The sequence below is a fragment of the Hydra vulgaris genome, chromosome 01, assembly GCF_038396675.1.
Source record: "Hydra vulgaris chromosome 01, alternate assembly HydraT2T_AEP".
In the NCBI taxonomy this organism is placed as follows: domain Eukaryota; kingdom Metazoa; phylum Cnidaria; class Hydrozoa; order Anthoathecata; family Hydridae; genus Hydra; species Hydra vulgaris.
Window position 1 is genome coordinate 18,472,232 of NC_088920.1, and position 21,098 is coordinate 18,493,329.

Consider the following 21,098-nt stretch of genomic DNA (forward strand, 5'->3'; position numbering starts at 1 on the left):
CAATTAGCCTAAAATAAAAGTTTACGTGTCCGACTTCACCTTACGCTCCCCTATTAATCGATTTTAATCGACTTTAGAAAATATATTAGTCGATTTAGTCGACAGTCGACTTTAGAAAATATATTAGTCGATTTCAGTCGATTTATTTAATATTCGTAACAACACTAAGATTGGTTCACTAAATGTAATACTTTAAAAAACATTAAAAACAAAGCAATACAAAAAATATTCTAAACACCTTCTCATTTACCAAAACAAAACGCATACTGTCACTTTAAATTAATGTTTCAGAGTCAGTTTTAGCAATTGTGGGATTTCCCAAAATTATTATACAATTTATGTTTAATAATGATGACGTTTTAATCGTGACGTTAGAATAATTAGGGTAATTAATTAGGGCTCTCTCTTCATTTTTTAACAATGAGACAATTTAACTTTTGATTTTTGATGGTTAAATTATTTTGTAGCTGTTATTGACTATATTGATAAAATATATGTTATTTATATTTTTTAAATTATTCTTATATTTTTAAATTTATAATTTTTAACATTGCTTGTTAACAAATTATTTGTTATTACCAACTTTATAAAATAAGGTTGAAATTAACAATGAGAAAACAAAAACGTTTTTAAATATTATGTAAATAATGATAATAAGAATAGTATATTAAAACTATATATGATATATAAATTTATAATATAAGTATATATAAGATATATAAATTTGAACGTAAAAATAATATAGTAAATAAAAATAGAAAATTAAATTTTCTTACCATTACAATTGGAGATAGAACCTTATAAATCTCATGTACCAATACGCTATTTTGTATTATACCATTTCATATTTTTTTTAATAAAAAATAATAAATGTGTGTTCAAAGGAATCAATTTAACAAATTTAATATTTTGATCCTTTTATTTTAATGAATTTAACAAATTTTTACATTTAATTTAAAAAATTTAAGAGAGTCTAACAAATTTTGTTAAACAACATTACAAAAGGGAGATAGAACTCTATAATTCTAATTGACGTCTTTTTTTTTTTTTTTTTTTTTGGTGTGCTGTAATTTTCAGCTATATACTTACGAAGTATATGGTTTGTTAATATTTGTTATCTCTGTTAATAATATCTATATCTTATGTATTGGGCGATGTAGCATGTTTTTAGGGATTCCATAAATTTTCTTTTAGATGTCAAGTATATATATTTTTTTTATTCAGGTGCCCCAAGGAGTCTTTACAGTCTTATCACAGAGAACCGCGGAAGAGCATTTGTTATATATTCCTTCAAAAGTATCAACTGGCTTCTCAAAAAACGAAAAAAAGGTCCTCAAAACTAAAATTTACCCTACTGAATTGAGTTAAATACCCGACTAGCCAAGTAAATTCGTAAAAAGACCGACTATAACTTGATAACTACCTTCTTTAGAGGAGGGGGGGGGTACACCCCCGTAAAATTGCCCCTACATATTTATATATACACACACACACACACATATATATATACATATATGTATATATATATACATATATGTGTATATATATATATATATATATATATATATATATATATATATATATATATATATATATATATATATATATATATATATATATATATACATATATACGATAAAGCACATATATATATTTATATTTATATTTATATATATATATATATATATATATATATATATATATATATATATATATATATATATATATATATATATATATATATATATATATGCATGCTTTATTGCATCAAGGTTATGGGATCATTCAATATAACCAATTAAGTATATATTTAGTATTTTTTTTTGATAAAATCTTTCACTTTCAAGATAAAAAAGGCTTTAAAAATCGTTTAAATTATCGTGATGAAATTGTATTATTTAAGTATTCCTACAGTTAAACAAATGCTGAAAAGATAAATTTATTCATTATCATTTTTCAAGTTAACAAAGAAGCATCTTTATAGTATTTTTCTTTCTCAATTTTAGGATCTCGAGGGAGTTTTCCATTGTCAATCATTGATCTCTTTAATAAAAAGTCTGTACAATCTGGTTCTTTAGCCGGATGTGATACAATGACGTCTTTACGATATTCGCACCATCTATTCCACATGTAAAACCCATCTGTCATTTTGGCAACAACACCTAATGATGAAAAAATACTTTTACTTAGTCTCATGTTTTAAAAGTTTAATTATACCCATAAATCAATACGGACTAGTATGTTAACCACGGAACATACTTTATAGGGTAATACTTTTAAATATGGCTAACTTTTTGACTCGCTTTTATCTCACTAACTTATTAATGCAACAATATATTATAATATTATGTTATAAAGAAAAGATAAAAAAAAAGATTAAAAGATAAGCTACAAAATAGTTTTCAAATTAAAAAATTATAAAAATACACAAATGCATATTTGTTGTTAAAGAGAATACAAAAATACACGTTGTTATTTAAAAAAATACAAAAAGCGTATATGGCACCCATGTATGTAAATTGCATTCCATCTTATAGGTAGAAAGAAAAAAGCCCCTAGGAAAGTTACCGGCGGATTTAATCTCCTTGTAATAATTCCCCGGATAAACAGTTTTTTCTATCTAAAAGAACTATTATAAAAGTATATATAACCTATTTATATAAATTATATATATATATATATATATATATATATATATATATATATATATATATATATATATATATATATATATACACGCATATAATTATATATATATACATATATACACGCATATAATTATATATATATATATATATACATATAATTATATATATAATTATATATATATATATAATATATATATATATATATATATATATACACGCATATAATTATGTTATTAGGTATGAAGAATGATATCCAAATAATTATTCTTAGTGAATTTATCAATTACAAAAAAAAAAATACTAGTTACCAATGCAGGCGTTACAGAATTGTGGCCCCGATCGACCCTATTAGTACTAAAACGTTTTGTGTAGGTTTTGAGGTTGCAAATTTTTTAGAAGAAAAAAAATAAAATTTTATAAAATGTGTCTGAAGTTTTAACTTAACTTCTTTTAACATCAAAAACAGGAGTTTTGGGATTCAATTTAGACCCTGTATTTGAAAAACACTTAAGGTTACTTATAAATTACTGATAAAAAGTACTGGTTATACATACAAAATGCATACCTGCTTTAAATGCTACCTCACCAATATGTGCATCGTCGATTCGCAATATTTTTTCCAAGTCAAACAATGGAATAATTTTGTAAATACTAGCATTTGTAAAAATAAATCCTCCTCCTGAGCAGTAAGGATCATAGTGATCTTTCTCGTGTTCTTCTTTTGTCAACTTGTACCGACCATATCTTTCCACTGGTTGCCCAGCCATACTTTGTCCAAAATATCCATAAGTTTCTTTATTTTGATTTATAAAATTAACTGCATTATCAATATTAATAAAAGTGTCGTCGTCGCCTTTTAAGATAGCTTTAAATTTCAAGTTATTTTTTGCCCATACAAAGCCAATTATAACTTTTTTGGCTAACAAGTAAAAGTCTTCAGGAATATCCAGAGACATAATATCTCTTGATACTTTAGCTTCTTCCGCTAATTCTATCATTGATTTTGCATGTTTAACTTTTCCTGTTACAAAAACGATCATAAACTTGTCTTTTGTAACCCACATTTTGGGATTTCCCCATGACTCTCGTATTTTATCTCTTCGATGTTTATGATCAACAAAAGATGATATTAAAATAACTACAGTGTACAAAGCTCTTCTATCTTTTTCAACTGTATCAAAATTAATATGAGAAAGAGCTTGAGTTTCTCTTGCTGCGCTTTCTTTTAACGAAAGTTCATAGTTGTCTGACGATAGTGTGAAAGGTTTTTCAGTTTCTTTTTTAAAAACTTGTTGACTCATAAACTCAGAAATATTAAATGATACTATGTTGTCATAATTAAGTCTTTCTTTTAAATCTTTGTTAAATTGAACAATAAAAGTAAAGATTCCGATTATTAGCAATAGCAAAAACATATAAGCTATATTTTTTAAATAAAATCTTGAACAATGCATTTTTTTAAATTTTTTAGTTTAGTGTTTGAAAGTATTTTACATCAAGAAACAAAATGTTTTATTCCCTCGAACTCCACAATTTTTACTCATTCGAATATACGGATGATTTCCTAAATAAAATTCAATAAATTAAATAAACAGAAATTTAATTTATACACCTACCATGATATAATATGGATTATATCTTTGCAGAGATGTTAACAAGACTTTCCAAGGACTTTGGTTTATACTATTATTTTAGCGGTTATACTTTCCTATATAACTCTTATTGATAGAGTAACTTCTTCAGCTTGAATTTATAAACATTTTTAAAAATTACTTTTAAAGTTCTGAAAGTCTTCAAAAAAAATTTTTTCATGACTTACAGTGTTGAAGTTGTTTTAAAGTTTTCAGCAGAATTTTAAACTCATGCAAAGTGTTTATATGAACTTTACAATTAGACCACAGTTCTTAGTCCTGAAGAAGTCCTTGTTGACATCACTGTGTTGATGGATACCGACTGTTTGCTATATATATATATATATATATATATATATATATATATATATATATATATATATATATATATTATATATATATATATATATATATATATATATATATATTCATAAACAACAAAGTAAAATTTCAAACTTCTTTTATTTATAAAACAAAAGATCAATGCAGTTGAAATTTTTGATAATGCTTCATAAAATGAATAAATAATAATTTGCCGGAAGCATTATGTAATAATTTCAAAAACAACAATATATCAATTATTTTTATCTATTTAAATATATTTTTTTTCATATATATTAAACTTGTTTAAAACAATTTGTAAAAAGATTCAAAATTATAGAAAACTTTTCGAAAATAATTTAAACATTTTAATGATCTGATTTTGCGTCTAAATTATAAGAAAAATATTTTTTAGTTTAAAATTTCTTCCACTAATGTTATAAACTATTTACTGATAGTTGAATGTTGCATTTAATGTTTTTTCTTAAGAGACGACATTTAATTATTCTGTTTCTCCAAAGAACACAATGTCGCACACATTGCTTATATAAAGCAATGTGTGCGAGTTATGAAACAAACACTTATGGGAATAATTTTACATAAACGAGATAATAGCTTTGAAATTCTGACTTTCAAAGTGTTCAACATAAATGAAAGTTGAAATTAAATAAAGAACAACAAATGAATTTGTCACAACTTGTGAAACAAAAAGTATGCGAATTAAAGAAAAAAATAAACTAGTTTTAAAAAATTTATAAAACAAGAATAAACCCAGGTAACACATGACGGCTAAAAATATAGTACTTACGCACATCCAAATACTTTATTTTGTTGTTTTGTTAAACATTTATATTTTTTAACAATATTTTCTGCTTGGTAGTATTATAGTCAAATTATTCTAAAATACTTTATGGTTTCTGTTTATGAGTAAATCATTTTTTAATTAATTCTTTAAACAATATGGGATTTAATGCTATTGTTTTTAAAACGGTAGTTATATTGTCAAACATCAGAGTTGGCTTTTTTTTTGTCATTTGACAATTTATCCGTTAAAGATTATTTCTAATATACGTCAAAAATCAGACAATTAAAACCACGAAACTCCTCCGTGATTTTGCACGACAAAATTGCCTGGATAAGAAAATATTACCGAGAATTATATTTGTTTAAATTATTTACTTTGCGATCTTGTGCGAGACTTAGCGCTGACAAAAGGCCAGGTTAAATTACTTGGATCTGGATTTCAAGAATTTAATTTATTGGCACCAAGTACAACAATTTCTAAATTTCGAAACCGTCACAAAGAATTGGTAATGTTTTTTTCTGTTAATGAGAATATATGTTTTTGTACGGATATTAAGAATCTTATAAAAAACCTTGGCATTGAACTTAATATAGAATCATGGAGATTATTTATTGATTCATCTAAGAGCAGTTTAAAAACAGTATTGCTTCACAACGGGAATATAAATGCGTCTGTACCGATTGCATATTCTGCCAATCTAAAAGAAACATACGATACAATGAACGTGATAAAATAATTATGCCACCACTTTATATAAAATTAGGACTTAAGAAAATTTTTGTTAAGGGGCTACTCAATGACTCAGAGTCATTTATGTACTTACGTAACAAAATTCCTGAACTGAGTAGCGCTAAGGTGAAAGGAGGTATATTTATAGGTCCTCAAATAAAAAAGATTTTTACTGACATCCACTTTGAAAATTTACTTGGTGGAATTGAAAAAATGCATGGCTGGCATTTAAATCCATCGTTGCTAATTTTCTCGGAAATAACAAGTCTGTAAATTTTGAAGATGTGGTTAAAAATCGCATAAATGCCTATAGAGATATGGGATACAACATGTCCTTCAAAATTCATCTCTTTGACTCGCATCTTAATTTCTTTCCAGAAAACCTTGGTTCTGTAAGCGACGAACATGGTGAACGCTTTCATTAAGATATAATGGTAACGGAGTCGCGTTATCAAGGTCGTTGGAGTGCAACAATGTTAGCAATTACTGCTGGACACTTCAACGCGATTTGCCGAACGTTCGTCACAAGCGTAAATCCAAAGCCAAAAAATTTAAACCAGACAATATTTATAAATATTAATCTTTATTTTTTAGTATAAAAAATTTGTGTTTTTGTTTGTCTTTAATCGAATTTAAAAATTAAAAAAAAGTTTACATATAATACAATTATGGTTAAAAAACCATTTTTAGGATTTAATTAGCTACGTTTCAAATTTATAATCTCGAAGTTAAATAAATTATTTAAAACAACTATAATATTTTACTTAACTTATAAAAAATAAAAAATAATATTAAAATAACGATAATAAATTAAATTGCATAAAATTATATTAAATAATACATGTAAATCATCAAATCAATATGTCACTATGAAGATTTCCGTAACATTATATTATATTAAAATTGATTTAACGTGCATAAATGCGTTATGACCTATATCTCAAAAACTAAGGGTTTTTCTTTCGCACGCGGAATAATAATTTACCTTCAAAAAAGTTTAGATATTTCATAAAACAATAATTTTTCACAAAACTTGGATATAAATAAAATTAGATATTTGCAATAAGATGCTGTCTTCAACTTATAAAATTGTTAAATTTTTTTAAATTTTTTTTAATTTTTGCATTTTTAGTTGTTTTTTGTATCTAAAGAGTGTTTATCAGACCATTTTGATATGAGGTCTGTTGTCAGCCTTGTTTACAAAAAGCCATGCATCGCCCTATGAATGTCCTAAGGATAGACATCCTTACAACATTGTATGCCCATTGGTAGAAAATAATGATTGAATAATTCTATTGCACGTGCTTTCACTAATAATTTTTGTTTTTTTAGAGGAACTTCGTTTGACTCCTCGTCTCCTTTTCTTCCGAAGCACAATGATTAACTAAACTGCAATTTACAGTTTCTCAATCTGTGATTACGTAATTGTCAAAATAAGATCTTCAGTAACTAAACCGAGTGATCTAAGCTCATGGACGCTCTCCTTAAGTAATTTGAAAGGATAATCTTTATAATTTATACTTGTCTAACCGTATTTGTTATGTTGAAGTTAGAGGAAAGACTGAAAACTTTGAAGACAACAAAAATATAAAAATTACTGGTCTACTAAAATTAGCGAGGAGGAGAAAGATAAAGGATATAATTATAAAAAAATATAAAGAATATAAATAACAAATATATGTAAGATGATAAATATTCTCCAAGTTTCTAAATTATAAATAAGGTCTCTTGAGTAAACAAAATCATAATTTGCTATTATTGTCTACGTTTTTAAACAATAAATTCAAAAAACTCGAATAACTGACTGGTTTTTTGTTAAAGGTAACAAAACATCACTTCAAATTAACAAAGTTTTAAATGATTACTAGTTTGCCTAACTGATGTATAAGTGCATGATAAAAATTAAGTGATGGATAAGTGCATGATAAAAAATCCAAGAGTAATGGAAACTGCTTTAAACATGCAGGAATATCAAATAAAATAAACCGGGAGTGTATTGCTTTAGTTTAATCGGTGAACGTCTTTTAAAAATGCATTTAACGGAGCGGTTATTATATTAACTTAAATGCATTAAGTCAATATAATAACCGCCATTAACTGGGTGGTTAACATTTAGATTTTCATTGCCAATGACGTTTTTATGGTTTTATGACGTTTCATATTGACCGAACATCTGGTGATTAAATATTTTTTTGAAAATAAGATTTGATTTGATGACCACTCGAACAATAGGTATTACAACATATTACAATAGGTATAGTACACGAGGGATGTGACTTTTTGGTAAACTTTTAGTTTCTCCAGTTTCCAATATAAAAACAGATGAACTTTGCTTTGAAAGAAACTGAAAAGTCATCGGTTTTATTTAATTTTTGAAAAGAGTCACCTACCATGACCCTTGGTTACACACTGGCTCCCATAAATCAGTAAATTTTTTTCTTCAAAAGTATATCAACCTGGGTCTCAAAATAACTAGAATTTTATAGTGATTTCAAAATTCATTATCTTTTGTACTGAAACAAAAAAAAAAAAAGAATTGCCGACAAGATGTCATAAAAAACGACCTTTTTAATTTTTAGTTAAAAATTGTTGCTTTTTGTATATAAAATTTAAGCAATTCTATGAAATTCTGTTTTTTTTGAGACCCAGATTGTTATAGTTTTGAAGAAAAAAAAATTCACTGATATATGGGAGCCAGTGTGTAATCAAGGGTCATGGTGGTTGACTTTTTTTAAAAATTAAATAAAACCAATGACTTTTCAGTTACTTTCAAACCAAAGTTCATCTGTTTTTTATATTGGAAACTGGAGTTACCAAAAAGTTACATCCCGAATAGAACATACGTTTACAATTTAAAAATGTTCAAATATGTGCCGATTGTAAAACCCTCTTCTTCTAAAAATATATCTCCTGTAATGGTTTTAGTTCATTCCTATCAAGACCCAAATGTGTATTTCAAATTTTATAAAAGTTATTTGCATCTTGAATAAAAATGTTTAGTTTTTTTGTTAAAAGAAAATTGGAGAAAAAAAGAAATTTTTTTTTAGTTTGTTTAATTTGTTACAATTTAAATAGGAATTTTAATTTTTTTAATGATTAAAAAATATTTTAAGTTATTCAAATAAAAAGTTGAAAAATCTAAATTAGTCTTGATAAATATAAATTACATGACTATTTCAAAAAAAAACATTTTTATTCCATGTTTTGTATTTGTTTTGTTTTAAAAAGAGTTTCCGCCACTGCTGAAAAATAATTTGTAATTTAAAACAATATAGGTCTGCATAATTATTAACCAGGTATAATTAACTATCTAATTAACTATCTAACCAGTATAATTAACTATCTAATCACTGTGCCAATGCAGCCGTGGAGCAATGGTTTCAATTCTGGCTCTGGTGATTTAAGCGGTCAAAGTCCGGCTTGAAGCCCTTAAGCGACATTGGTAAGAAAGGAGGCGAGAACTTCCTCGTTAAATGCTCTTTCGTGGTGCTCTGTGATAAGATCGTAAAGGTTTCTGGGAGCACTTTAATAACCACCAATAAAAAAAATGTCACAAAACTGAACTGAATTCTTGATTTAATTCAGTTACATGAAAAAACATTTAGAATTTATCTTTATGGTGTTTGCTTCAAGCGGTATCTCTATGATATTATCTCCATAGTATTAAAAAAACTTTAAGTCAACTCTTTATTTTTTTTAAATGTTTTCTTTTAGACTTTTTTTCTTTTTTTATAAATGGGTCAATCAATGTCTAGTCTAGAAGCAATTGTTTTCTCAACTAACAGATTTATAGGTTTTTAAAAGCAAAAGCATTTCCTAATACATGCATGTACCGTGGAGGGGAGAGGGGGTCAACGGGTGCAACTGATCCCCTTTTTTAATAAATTCTTTTTGTTTCACGCAAATCTTATAATAAAAATTGAGCAAAAATTTACTTTGCTATTCTAGACTGTCTTTTTTTTTCAAAAAAAATCCCCCCTCCCCTAAAAATTTTCATAGTACGACCTGTAATAGATATATTGATATAGTAGAAATGCAACATGCTGCTTCTTAAATTATTCTTAAATCAATTTTGAAAAACTTGTCGATGTATTACGTACTGTTCTTGAAACGTTATAAAAATAAGATTTGTCGCAATGATGTTGAAAAAAGTAAAAACTTTTTTTAATTAATCAGAGCAGTTTATTAATTTCTATAAATTTTTTTTGTGTGTTTATATGGAACAATGTATGTGAGACTATGCATGTTTATGCATTAAGACTATTACTTATAATTTAAGGTATTAATTAGCTACACATTCTTACATCAGTGCAATATCTGTCCGCTTTCTCTTTGGCATCATTATTACTCGACTTCTTTTGACTTTCACCCTATTATCCTTTTTTCTTCTTAAACTCACTTACTTTTGGTATGCAAAGCGGATTATTATGCTCTTTAGTGAGCTGAACTCGCAGGCCATGGTAATGTGGCCTATGTATGGCAACAAGCCAGAGAAGTATAAACCACAATAACTATGGCACGATGAATCATGTTGAAGATAAAATAGTGTAACATTTTAAATTACATAAACGTAGCACAAAAGTACAGCGGCGTACCACAGGTTTTGTTTTTTTTTTTCATTTATTTATTTTAGGTGACCCAAGAAACTAATCACATAATTTTTAGTTTTTTTTTTTTTAATTTTAAGGTAGGAAGATAGAGAGATCTTCCATTTAGGAAGTAAGATAGTGAGAGAGAGGATGGGGGAGGGGTTTGCCGTGATTTTTTGTTTTTTTTGATTTGGTTTATCCAGAACATTTAGTTAAGTATGGGACAATTTTTAGATTTAATGATTTGTGAGCAGGCTAGTCCACAAATCATAACACTTTTTTATTGAATTTTTTAGAATATTAGTCTTAAACTGCTTTAATCTATGTCAATATGAAATTAAGTCATATATTTTTTTAATTTTATTTAAGTGTCCCCAAGAAGTCCTTACGGTCTTATCTCAAAATTGTTGCAAAATTTATCTAGAGGTGGGGTTTGAACCATGGATCCTTTGTTTCTGAAGCAAGTGCGCAACCACTGCGCCATGGCTATCCCAAATTCTAAAAGTCTACCTAATTTACTACCGTTTTTAAACAACATGCTGGCTTAACTATATAAATTTAAAAGAAAAAGTTCTTTCGAAAATATCAATGGGGTTGGAGTGGAAATCGTCTGTGAGATGTCTTCGGATAATCTTTAAAAATAGACTGGATAAACATTTAAATCGGTAAAGGAGAAGCATAAAATCATAATATCTTATAATATATTTTACGGTATGCTACTTGTGTGACACAGTATGCTACTTGTGTGACACGGTATGCTACTTGAGTGACAGATGTGCACGAGTATTGAAGAATTTCAGTACAGAGGTGTCTGATGTTGCACATTTTTGTTGATAATTTTTTAATAAAAAGTAGCAAACGTTGTTTTCTTTTTTTCCTTAAAAAGACCTTGAAACATTCTTACGAGTAGTTTAAAATAAACCATTAAAAATAAAAAAAAATAAATATTTAGAAACACAGGTTAGAAAAAGCAAGATCGTTAAATGTTTTAAAAGTGTTATTCGTTAACCAGTAAACTAAGGAGATATAGTATATCTATTATACCTCCTTGGTTAACCGGTTAACGAATAACGCTTATGAAACATTTAACGATCTTGCTATTACGACTTCACGGTTTGAAAATTTTGGAGTGAGTCATCAACAAAAACACCCGAAAAAATCCTTTGGAGAGATGGTAGCACATGCCCATAGGATATCATAGCAAGTAATTTTTAAATCAACAGTTACCGTCCGTGAGAGAAATTAGCATTTTTGTTTTTCTCAATACTAACTAAGTTTTAAAACTATCTTTTAGTACTAAAAAGCTATTAATTCATCCAATTCTGAGGGTTTTTTTTCAAAAATGTTTATTTTCTAACAAAACAACTGAAAAAGCAAGAGCAACAAAGCAAGTTTCTGTATAATTTCACAATTTGATTTCGTTAATATCATAATGGATTTAATCATATAGCTAAAACATCTAAATTCTAATAACATCACGTTTTCCACTCTTACATGTTTTGATTTTGATTTCTATACATGTTTGCTGTTGTAGTCTACAACACAGTTAAGTCATTGCAGTTCATGTTTTGGTGAAGTGCATGTCTCTTGAATCGTTGCCATTGAGGCTATATATATATATATATATATATATATATATATATATATATATATATATATATATATATATATATATATATATATATATATATATATATATATATATATATATATATATATATATATATATATATATGTATATATGTATATATATACATATATATATATATATATATATATATATGTATATATGTATATGCATACATATATATATATATATATAATATTGTTTAAACTTACCTTAAAATTTAAATGTTTTCTAAAGTTTTTGAGTGCGAAAAAAAATAAAGTACCAGAAAGTTAAATTATGCGGCGCAATGGTGTCTTTTTTGTATGGTTAAATCAAAGTGAAAAAAAAATGAATGAAACATTAGGCATTACTTATGGAAGAATTTAAGATGAAGAGCGCAGATTATTTCAATAGTTTCAATATTTTGGTTATTTCAGGGTATGTATTTTCTGGTGGTGGTGGTGGTGGTGGGGGGGGGGGGGTGTATAGCCCCATCACCCTCCCCCTGGATCCGTCACTGCTTTGGAGTGATTGAGACTGGAAGAGCAAGGTATGCAGCTTTGAAGTTCTCAATGTATTCTTGAAAATTTTTATCCAGATGGGTTCCAAAACATGCAGTAACTACCTTATTATTTATTTGCCTGAATGTTTCGACATAGGGAAATGCTGCACTTACAGCTGCTGCTTCAACTTTTTGCTGAAGAATATCAATATTTTTCAACAGCCTTTGACAATGATTTCCATGAAAATGTCCTCCATGAAAAGGTTGGAGGGGAGTGTTTAAAACCTCTGGCCATTCTTTGACCTCTGGCCAAACTTTGTTCACACTCTTGAAAAGGTGGTTGACCATACCCATCAGTAGGTGAAGTTCCATTGGTGGTATTGCTTTTAGAATGAGTGTTTCATCTGAAATATTGAGCAAGGGCACGTTGATGACATTTCTAAAGTATTTAGCACCCTTTACATTACTTCCTTCAGCAACAAAAACTTTGTGAGTCTTTCTGATGCTTCCAAAAGTTCTCAGTGCACCACATTTTCCAAGGTTTTAAGAGTCTGCATCACACCAACAGCAAGGATGTTTGCTAGCATGAGACTGAAGTCCACAAAGAATGTTAGCAACTTTCATGTCACAAGACAAGGCAAAGAAAAAAGCATCAATATTGGTGAATTTCAACAGATTTTTAAAGTTCTCATAGTTTTCTGGCATTCCTTCAGAGATTGCTATAATCAGCTGTTTCTTTACTCCAGAATCTTTGAAGGAAAAACTACAAAGCTTAGGAGTCTTCAGGACGGGACAGGTTGGTTCTGGGGCTGCCTTGATAATGCCCAGACTCATCTTAAGAAAGTTATCTCCACCATCAAGCCCAATCTTAATTAGATGTTCCTCGGAGACAGATCTTACTGATACCATAAATTGAAGAAGGCTGCCAATATCATTACTATGAACAACATCTCTAAGTTGGTCAATGTCAGAACTTTTAATTTTAGTGACAGAAAAGTGATCTTTGTTTACTTTTCTGTCAATAGAATTAAATGTTCTGAACTTTCCTTGCTCTGCAAATGTTCTGAGCTTTCCTTGCTCTGCAAATTTCTAGCAAAATATGGCTTATTTTTTGTTGGCCTGCAGAGTTAAAAGTTGAAGAAAGTTGTCTCATCTGATTGTTGGACAAACCAGTGTTAAGTTAAGAACTGTCGCAAGGCTTTCAGTTGAAAGAGGATCCTTAAACAGTTGTGTTGGATTAGCTTTGCCTGAAATTTAAAACGGATTAATAGAATAAAATATACCTAATGAAAAGCAATATGTTGGGCAAAAAGCAGTGAAAAAACAATTATCAAGTTTCATTGGTAATTTAGGTCTCCACTTGATTTGCTCAGTCACACTGTGCCATTTGGAGATGCATTCTGGGTTCCCAAAACAGAAGATACAAGAATTTCTGCACTTTTGCGTCTGTTTTTCTAGTACAATCAGGTTTGTACTTCTAGTTTCAGGGGTGGACTTATGGGATAAACCCGGTACAATCACAGTGAGTCATTTTGAGCATTCTTTTTCAACTCTATGATTTCTCTTGAGTATACTGCTGGACAAAGGAGACGAAATTCTAATGATTTTGGAGAGTGTTTTGCCAATCTGCTTATCAAGAAAGGTGTTATACTTCGATCACATTTCGACATGCAGAGAATGCAAACTGTTTCGATACTCAGCATGAGTTTTAGCAGAATTGGACATTTTAAATGTGTTTTTTTAGTTCCTTTAACAAAGTTTTATTAATTTTAGTTTGAATACCAGAACAAAAATGATGAACTAAAAAAAAATGTTGTGGATTAACAAGAAATCAAAACAAAACTGATGTTCAACATTAGAGATGTGGTGGGTTCTAGTTTTGTAAAAGAAAAAGCAATTTTTTTGTTAGAGTTGGAATTTTTAAAAATGTTTGTTGTTATTTATTCTATATTTACAATATAATATCAATATAAGCTTATCAAAATGTATTTACTTCATAAAACCCTTTGAAAAAAATTCATTATATGAGCAATTTTACTATAAAAATATTAAAATTGAAATTTCTTTCTCGGACGGCAATGGTTGATTTTAAAACCACTTGCAATAGTATCCCAAGGGTCCATATTATCACCCCTCCTAAGTGTTTTTTCGGGTGTTTTTGTTGTTGACTCACCCCAAAATTTTCAAACCGTTACTTCATATAATAAAAAATTCCAATTATTACACATTCGGTCGGTAAAGAAACTATATCTCTGTAAACATGATGGTACGTATTCTTTTCTATTATTCTGTATTTGTTTTTATATTTTGCATTTGATGCCCCGTATCAAAGAAGCTGGACCTGAACGAATTAAAGATGATATGGGTTATGGATTTTTGCATTTACCATAGATAATCCTACCAGTGAGATAAAAAATATGAAAGTTTTAAACTTGATTTTTAAACTTGAAAAAACTAAAATTGTATCAGATTCTTATTTTCATGTTTAAATATAAAAATAACATGCTCTCAAATTTTTTACTATATATATTTTTATCAATTTTTCACAAAGGAAAAACTTGTGTTCAAACAGTTCCAATAACTATTATCTTAATATAACTAAAACATAGTAGACATTCATTCATGGTACATGAAGGAATGTCTACCATGTATTCCTGAAAACAAGTAAATATAGTATTCAGGATTTTATTTATGTTGCATGGCTCTAAGTAGTTAAAACTTAAATCGTTAAAAGTTTAAACGATTTAAATGGACTATTATTTTTTTTAGTTTGAAATTTTTTGAAATTAGATAAGTTGTTAACAAGGAGGTGGGAGGGGAGTTAAAATTCCCAAAAAGTTGTTGGCATAATTAATGGACAGTCCCTTTGATTTTCTTCCTGAGTCTTCTTTAATTTCCTCCTTTAAACATTGTAACACATCTTTTTATACTTTATAAAAAAAAAATCATGATAACAATTATACAAAAAGTTATTTGATGAATTTCTTATTGAAAAAATAATTTATTAATATGTTTAAATTTGTCGGATTTGAAAGAATGTTATAATATTTTTTATGTATGCCTTTATATATTGGTGACTTTATTTTATATATAGAGACAAATTTCACGATAAAAATGTGTTTATATAGTTTTTCCAAAAAAAAAAAAAAATTTTATAAAAACATGATATTTGATGTTTAAGATATGACACTTGTGTAATATTATACATTTTACATAACAAGGCATTTTGTAAACTGCAAACTTGAATATGCTCATACTTATGTTAAATGAGTGCATCGAAAAAAGTTGTAGTGATTAGAGTCTGGGAACAAAAATGCCCCAAAATGTTATTTCCCTTTACCTTAAAGGTGAGTTAATAAAATATATTTTAGCATATTACACTAAACTTAAGTTTATCGACAAGTTTTAAACTTTATTCAAAAAGCTTATATTAAGTTTTAATCTTTATATATTTTTTAAATCAACAACTTTATTTAGACAAACAACTTTATTTAAAAGTATTTTAGTGTTCAAAAGTTATGGCCATGTGAAATTTACAACCCCGTCATTTTGAGGAGGGCGGAACTTTTGCGTGATCATAACTTTTGTATGTTAAAAGATTATTACATAAAATTTAATACCTGATGATGGTATTAAGTAAAGTATGTTAAATTTTATATTTTAATTATTACATTAGTGATAGGGGAGCGGCTATTTCCCATATCATTCTCATTTGAAGTAAGAATGAACATATTAGTTTTTGTTTTAGTTACCACAAGAAGACCTAACGGTCTAGCCACACAGCACCACGGAAGAGCAATTAATTAGAAAGTTCACGCCTTTTCCTTACCAATGGTGCAAAATTTGCCCAGAGGTCGTTTCGAGCCCAATTTGAATTTAGAGTTTACACTATGCCTGAAAATGTTATATCTGTAATATAAAAAAAATCCCGTCTATGCTACGGCTACGCTACCTATGCTACGGCTACGATATATTTTTTAACCCAAAGTTTAAAACTAGCAGTTTCTAAACAATGAACAATATAAAAAAATTAAAAATTTATTACGGAAAAAGAACAAGAACAATCAAAATGCATTGGAAGATGTTCTCATTAAAAAGTCTAATTTGGTCTCGACATCAGTTTATAAAAATAAAAAAACCTGATCTTCTGCAAAAATTCGTTAGTTTTGTTACCTCTTGTTATAAAAATTGGTCTAATACGTTGCTTGATTGATCGCACACATAAAATTAACAACAAATGGCTTGGATTTGATAAAGACATAAAAAATCTTTCTTTAGTATTAAAAATCTCTACAAAAAGTTATAGATACCGAAATCAAATTATATGTTTATAAGGAAATTAATCAAACTGTGATAAATATTGATAATCCAAGATAAAATAAACTTCCATAAAGTAATTACTGTTTTAAGATTTTGGATACTGCAATAAAAGAAGCACTTATTAAATCGGAACTTCTTGAAATAAACAAATATCTCATTATATTATAAATTTATCAATCTAGTTTACTTTATTAAAGTTGTTATTATTATTACTATCATTGTTTTTGATGTTGTTGTTATTGCTGATGTTGTTGCTGTTGTCGTTGTTGTTGTTGCTGTTGTTGTTGTTGTTGCTGTTGTTACTGTTGATCTTTATTTTTGACATTAACCGTTTCATAAATCGTAATATAGTTTTAAATGCTTTTGTTTTATTGTCGTTAATTATTATTTCTCTGTAATGTCTTCAGTTATAAATTTTATTTACATTTAATAGAGTTTTAAATACATTTTGAATGCATTTAAAAATACTCGTATATATATATATATATATATATATATATATATATATATATATATATATATATATATATATATATATATATATATATATATATATATATATATATATATATATATATATGTTATTTCAAACATTAAAGTACCGTGTCTGTATTATGTTTTCACTATTACATGCTCTAAAAATTAACGAAAAAATACTTTTACCGTTGTTGATGTAATTTCTTACTCCTTAGCAACGCCGTAGCAACGTAAAAACAACATATTTAATTTAAAACTTACTTCTAAAAGATTTTCTTTTGCGTTTTTAAAAAAAATGTTTTTACAACCTTGTTGTTAGATCTATTTTGCTTTTGCAGTTATTCTGCAAATATGTTAATAAATTTAAAAACTAATAAACTAGGACTACTTAGAAAAAATTAGTAAACTAGGACTTAGACGAAAATAGTTTTATGCTATAAGAAAAGCTTTCCGTTACAAATAGAAGCAGACAGAGCAAGTATAGTCCAATTTATTTGGAGCCTTTTAGCTTTATATAACGTAAGGTTACTTATATTTCTATAAATATTTTTAGTGATTGTTTTCTTTGAATCGATATTTTTATACTTGTGATAAAGGTAGCTTCAGTTCTTACGGTGTTAGGTCTTCGCAAATGGCGGTCGCGTTTTTTTAACGATAAAGGAGAAAAAGAAAAAATATTAAAGATAAAATTATGATAACAAGTAAATAATTATTTATTTTATATACATAAATAAACTAATTTAAAGAACATTCAAAAAAACAAAAAAAAAGGAGAGTAAAAAATAAAGAAATAAAGAAAGAAGTGTCAGAAAAAGTTAACGAGAAAGAATTAAAAAAAAAACAACAAACTAACTCGAATTTAAAAAAAAAAGAACACTTAAAAAAGGGAAAAAGAAAAAGAAAGAGTAAACAAAATAATAAAGTAAATAATTAAGAAAGACTTAAAAAGAAAAAAAAAATTAGCAAGTTAAGAAGAAATAAAAGAAGAAAAAATAAAAGAACAGCTAGATCGGTTGTTTTTATAATTTTTTTTTTTTTTTACGATTTAAATTGTAATCATCTGTTTGTCTGTATATTTTAATTCATACTAATTTTATTACTATTTATTTTTCTCATTATCTTATTTATTCATAGCTAATTGTATTCACTTTATTTAAAATTTATTACTAATAATATATTTTTTGTTATTACTATTAAATATTTATTACTATATATTTTTATAATTAATACTACATATTTATTGTTATATATATTTATTATTATTATTATATAGTTTTATTTGTTACTGTATAGATTTTTTAGGATAATATCATAATAAATATTATTTAATGTTGATTTATATTATTTTAGTTTAAATATTATTTTTTTATCATTCTGTCTTTCTAATTAAACAATTTTATAAATTATTGTTTATTCATTGAAAGATAATCTACTATTATATTATTAACTACTATATTATTTAATCGTTGTTATATGTATATATATAAATATAATCTATGTTAGTTAGTTGAATGTTGTTATATGTTATTTACCTATTTGTTATTATACCTAGTACTTTATTATTTATTATTAATAAATTATCGCTAAGTATATAGCTTTATTAGATTGAAAGTACTACTGTTGATGATTTTAATGCCTTAGATCTTAACCTAAACCCATTAAATTTCTTACACTTAAATATTTCCTCACTTTCTTTTCATATAGATGAGTTAAAATCTTTAATTAGTTCCTTTAAATTTCCTCCCTATGTTATTGTTTTGTCTGAGACAAGGCTGAAACAACATGTATCACCCATTAGTAATGTAAAAATTGAAAATTATGTGATAGAACATACACCAACTGAGTCCAGTTGTGGCGGTGCCCTACTTTACATTAGTTCTACTTCTATATATAATAAGAGAGATGACTTTTTATTGTACAAAGCACATGAACTTGAATTTTTATAGAAATAATAAATCCTAAAGGAAAAAATACAATCGTTGGTTGTATCTACCGTCACCCTTGCATGTCAATTCATGATTTTGATAAAAATTTTCTTCTTAATTTATTGGAAAAACTTACAAAATAAAATAAAAATGTTATGCTTATGGGTGACTTCAACATTAATCTTCTCAATTATGAAAACTCGCCTGAAATATCATTTTTCATTAATAATATGTGTTCAAATGCTTTTTTTCCTTACATTTCATTGCCAACGAGAGTTAATGTAAATTCAAAAACTCTTATTGATAATATTTATTCAAATTTCTATCAAAACAATTTACACAATATGAAAAATACATGGAAAGGAATTAGAGAAATAATTAATATTAACAACAGTTTCACAAAAAAATAGTCTATTAATCTTATGATCAACAACAACTTAATAATCGATAATAAAACTATTGCTAATTCATTTAAGGATTATTTTTTAAATATATCAGTAAATATTTCTGAAAAAATTGAACCTCCCATTAATAAATTTAACGATTTTCTTAAAATCCCAAATTTTAACTCATTTTTTCTTTCACCTGTTACAAAAGAAGAAATTGAAACAACTATTTCTGTGATGAATGATAGGAAAAGTATTGGCCCTAATAGTCTTCCCACTTCAATTCTTAAACTATCTTCAAAAATTATATCTGAACCAATCTCTAAAATGGTTAATAACTCATTTAAAAAAGGAATTTTTCCTGATGGTTTAAATCCTACTTAAATAACAGACTTCAATACGTTACAGTTAAGGAAACATCTTCAATAACCAAAACTATAATTTCGGGAGTCCCACAAGGGTCAATATTGGGGCCTCTGCTTTTCCTTGTATACATTAACGAACTAAACACCTGTATTAATAATGTTTTAACATACCGTTTCGCCGATGACACTAACCTGTTAATTGTTAAAGATTCGCTTGAAAAATGCAGTTAAAAACTAATGAGGCCATATTTTCTGTTATTAATTGGCTCAGAGCAAATAAAATTTCACTAAACGCTACAAAAACTAAAATAGTTGTCTTTAAAACCAAAAACCAAAAAAACAAGGAACAATACACTTTTAACATTAATGGAAAAATATTAACTTCGTCAAAAACTGTGAATTACCTTGGAGTTTGGCTTACTTACAGACTAAGCTAAGCCGATCAGTTGGAATAATAGCTAAGATTAGACATTTCGTAAATTTTGAAACACTAATGAGTATTTATCATGCCATATTTGGATCGCACCTTAGGTATCCGTGTCAGATTTGGGGTAAAAAAAAAGGTCCGTTAAACCAGCTAGTTTCACTTCAAAACAAAGCCCTTAAAATTATTCACTTTCAGAATTTCCTATTTGACAATGTTTCTCTACTGTATAAATTGTATAAAATTCTTCGGCTTAACGACAATATTACTTATTTAAATTGTTTATTTGTATGGGATTTTCTTCATGATAAACTTCCAATTTCCTTCAAGATCTTTTTCCTTCAAATATGTAACAAACATTCTCACT

General features: G+C 27.0%; 1 protein-coding gene across 2 annotated transcripts; it reads right to left on the reverse strand.

Annotated features, from left to right (window-relative positions):
• Window positions 1-1,868: 1,868 nt before the first annotated feature.
• LOC100202295 (beta-1,3-galactosyltransferase 1) lies at window positions 1,869-5,634 on the reverse strand. 2 transcript variants are annotated; one of them, XM_065787528.1, is made up of 3 exons: window positions 5,409-5,634; window positions 3,214-4,212; window positions 1,869-2,162 (listed from the first exon to the last, which is right to left on the reverse strand). In XM_065787528.1, the coding sequence occupies exons 2-3, from the start codon at window positions 4,100-4,102 to the stop codon at window positions 1,957-1,959; spliced, it is 1,095 nt and encodes a 364-aa protein (XP_065643600.1). In that variant the 5' UTR covers window positions 4,103-4,212; window positions 5,409-5,634; the 3' UTR covers window positions 1,869-1,956. The 2 variants fall into 2 exon arrangements, with proteins under 2 accessions (XP_065643600.1, XP_065643601.1); XM_065787529.1 differs by lacking the exon at window positions 5,409-5,634 and adding an exon at window positions 4,468-4,592.
• Between the last annotated feature and the right edge of the window lie 15,464 nt (window positions 5,635-21,098).

Coding starts and splice junctions, on each gene's coding strand:
- LOC100202295 (XM_065787528.1), bottom strand. CDS start 4,102: ATGCATTGTTCAAGATTTTATTTAAAAAATATAGCTTATATGTTTTTG. Junction 2,163..3,213: donor TGAGGTAGCATTTAAAGCAG/GTATGCATTTTG, acceptor TTTCATCATTAG/GTGTTGTTGCCAAAATGACA.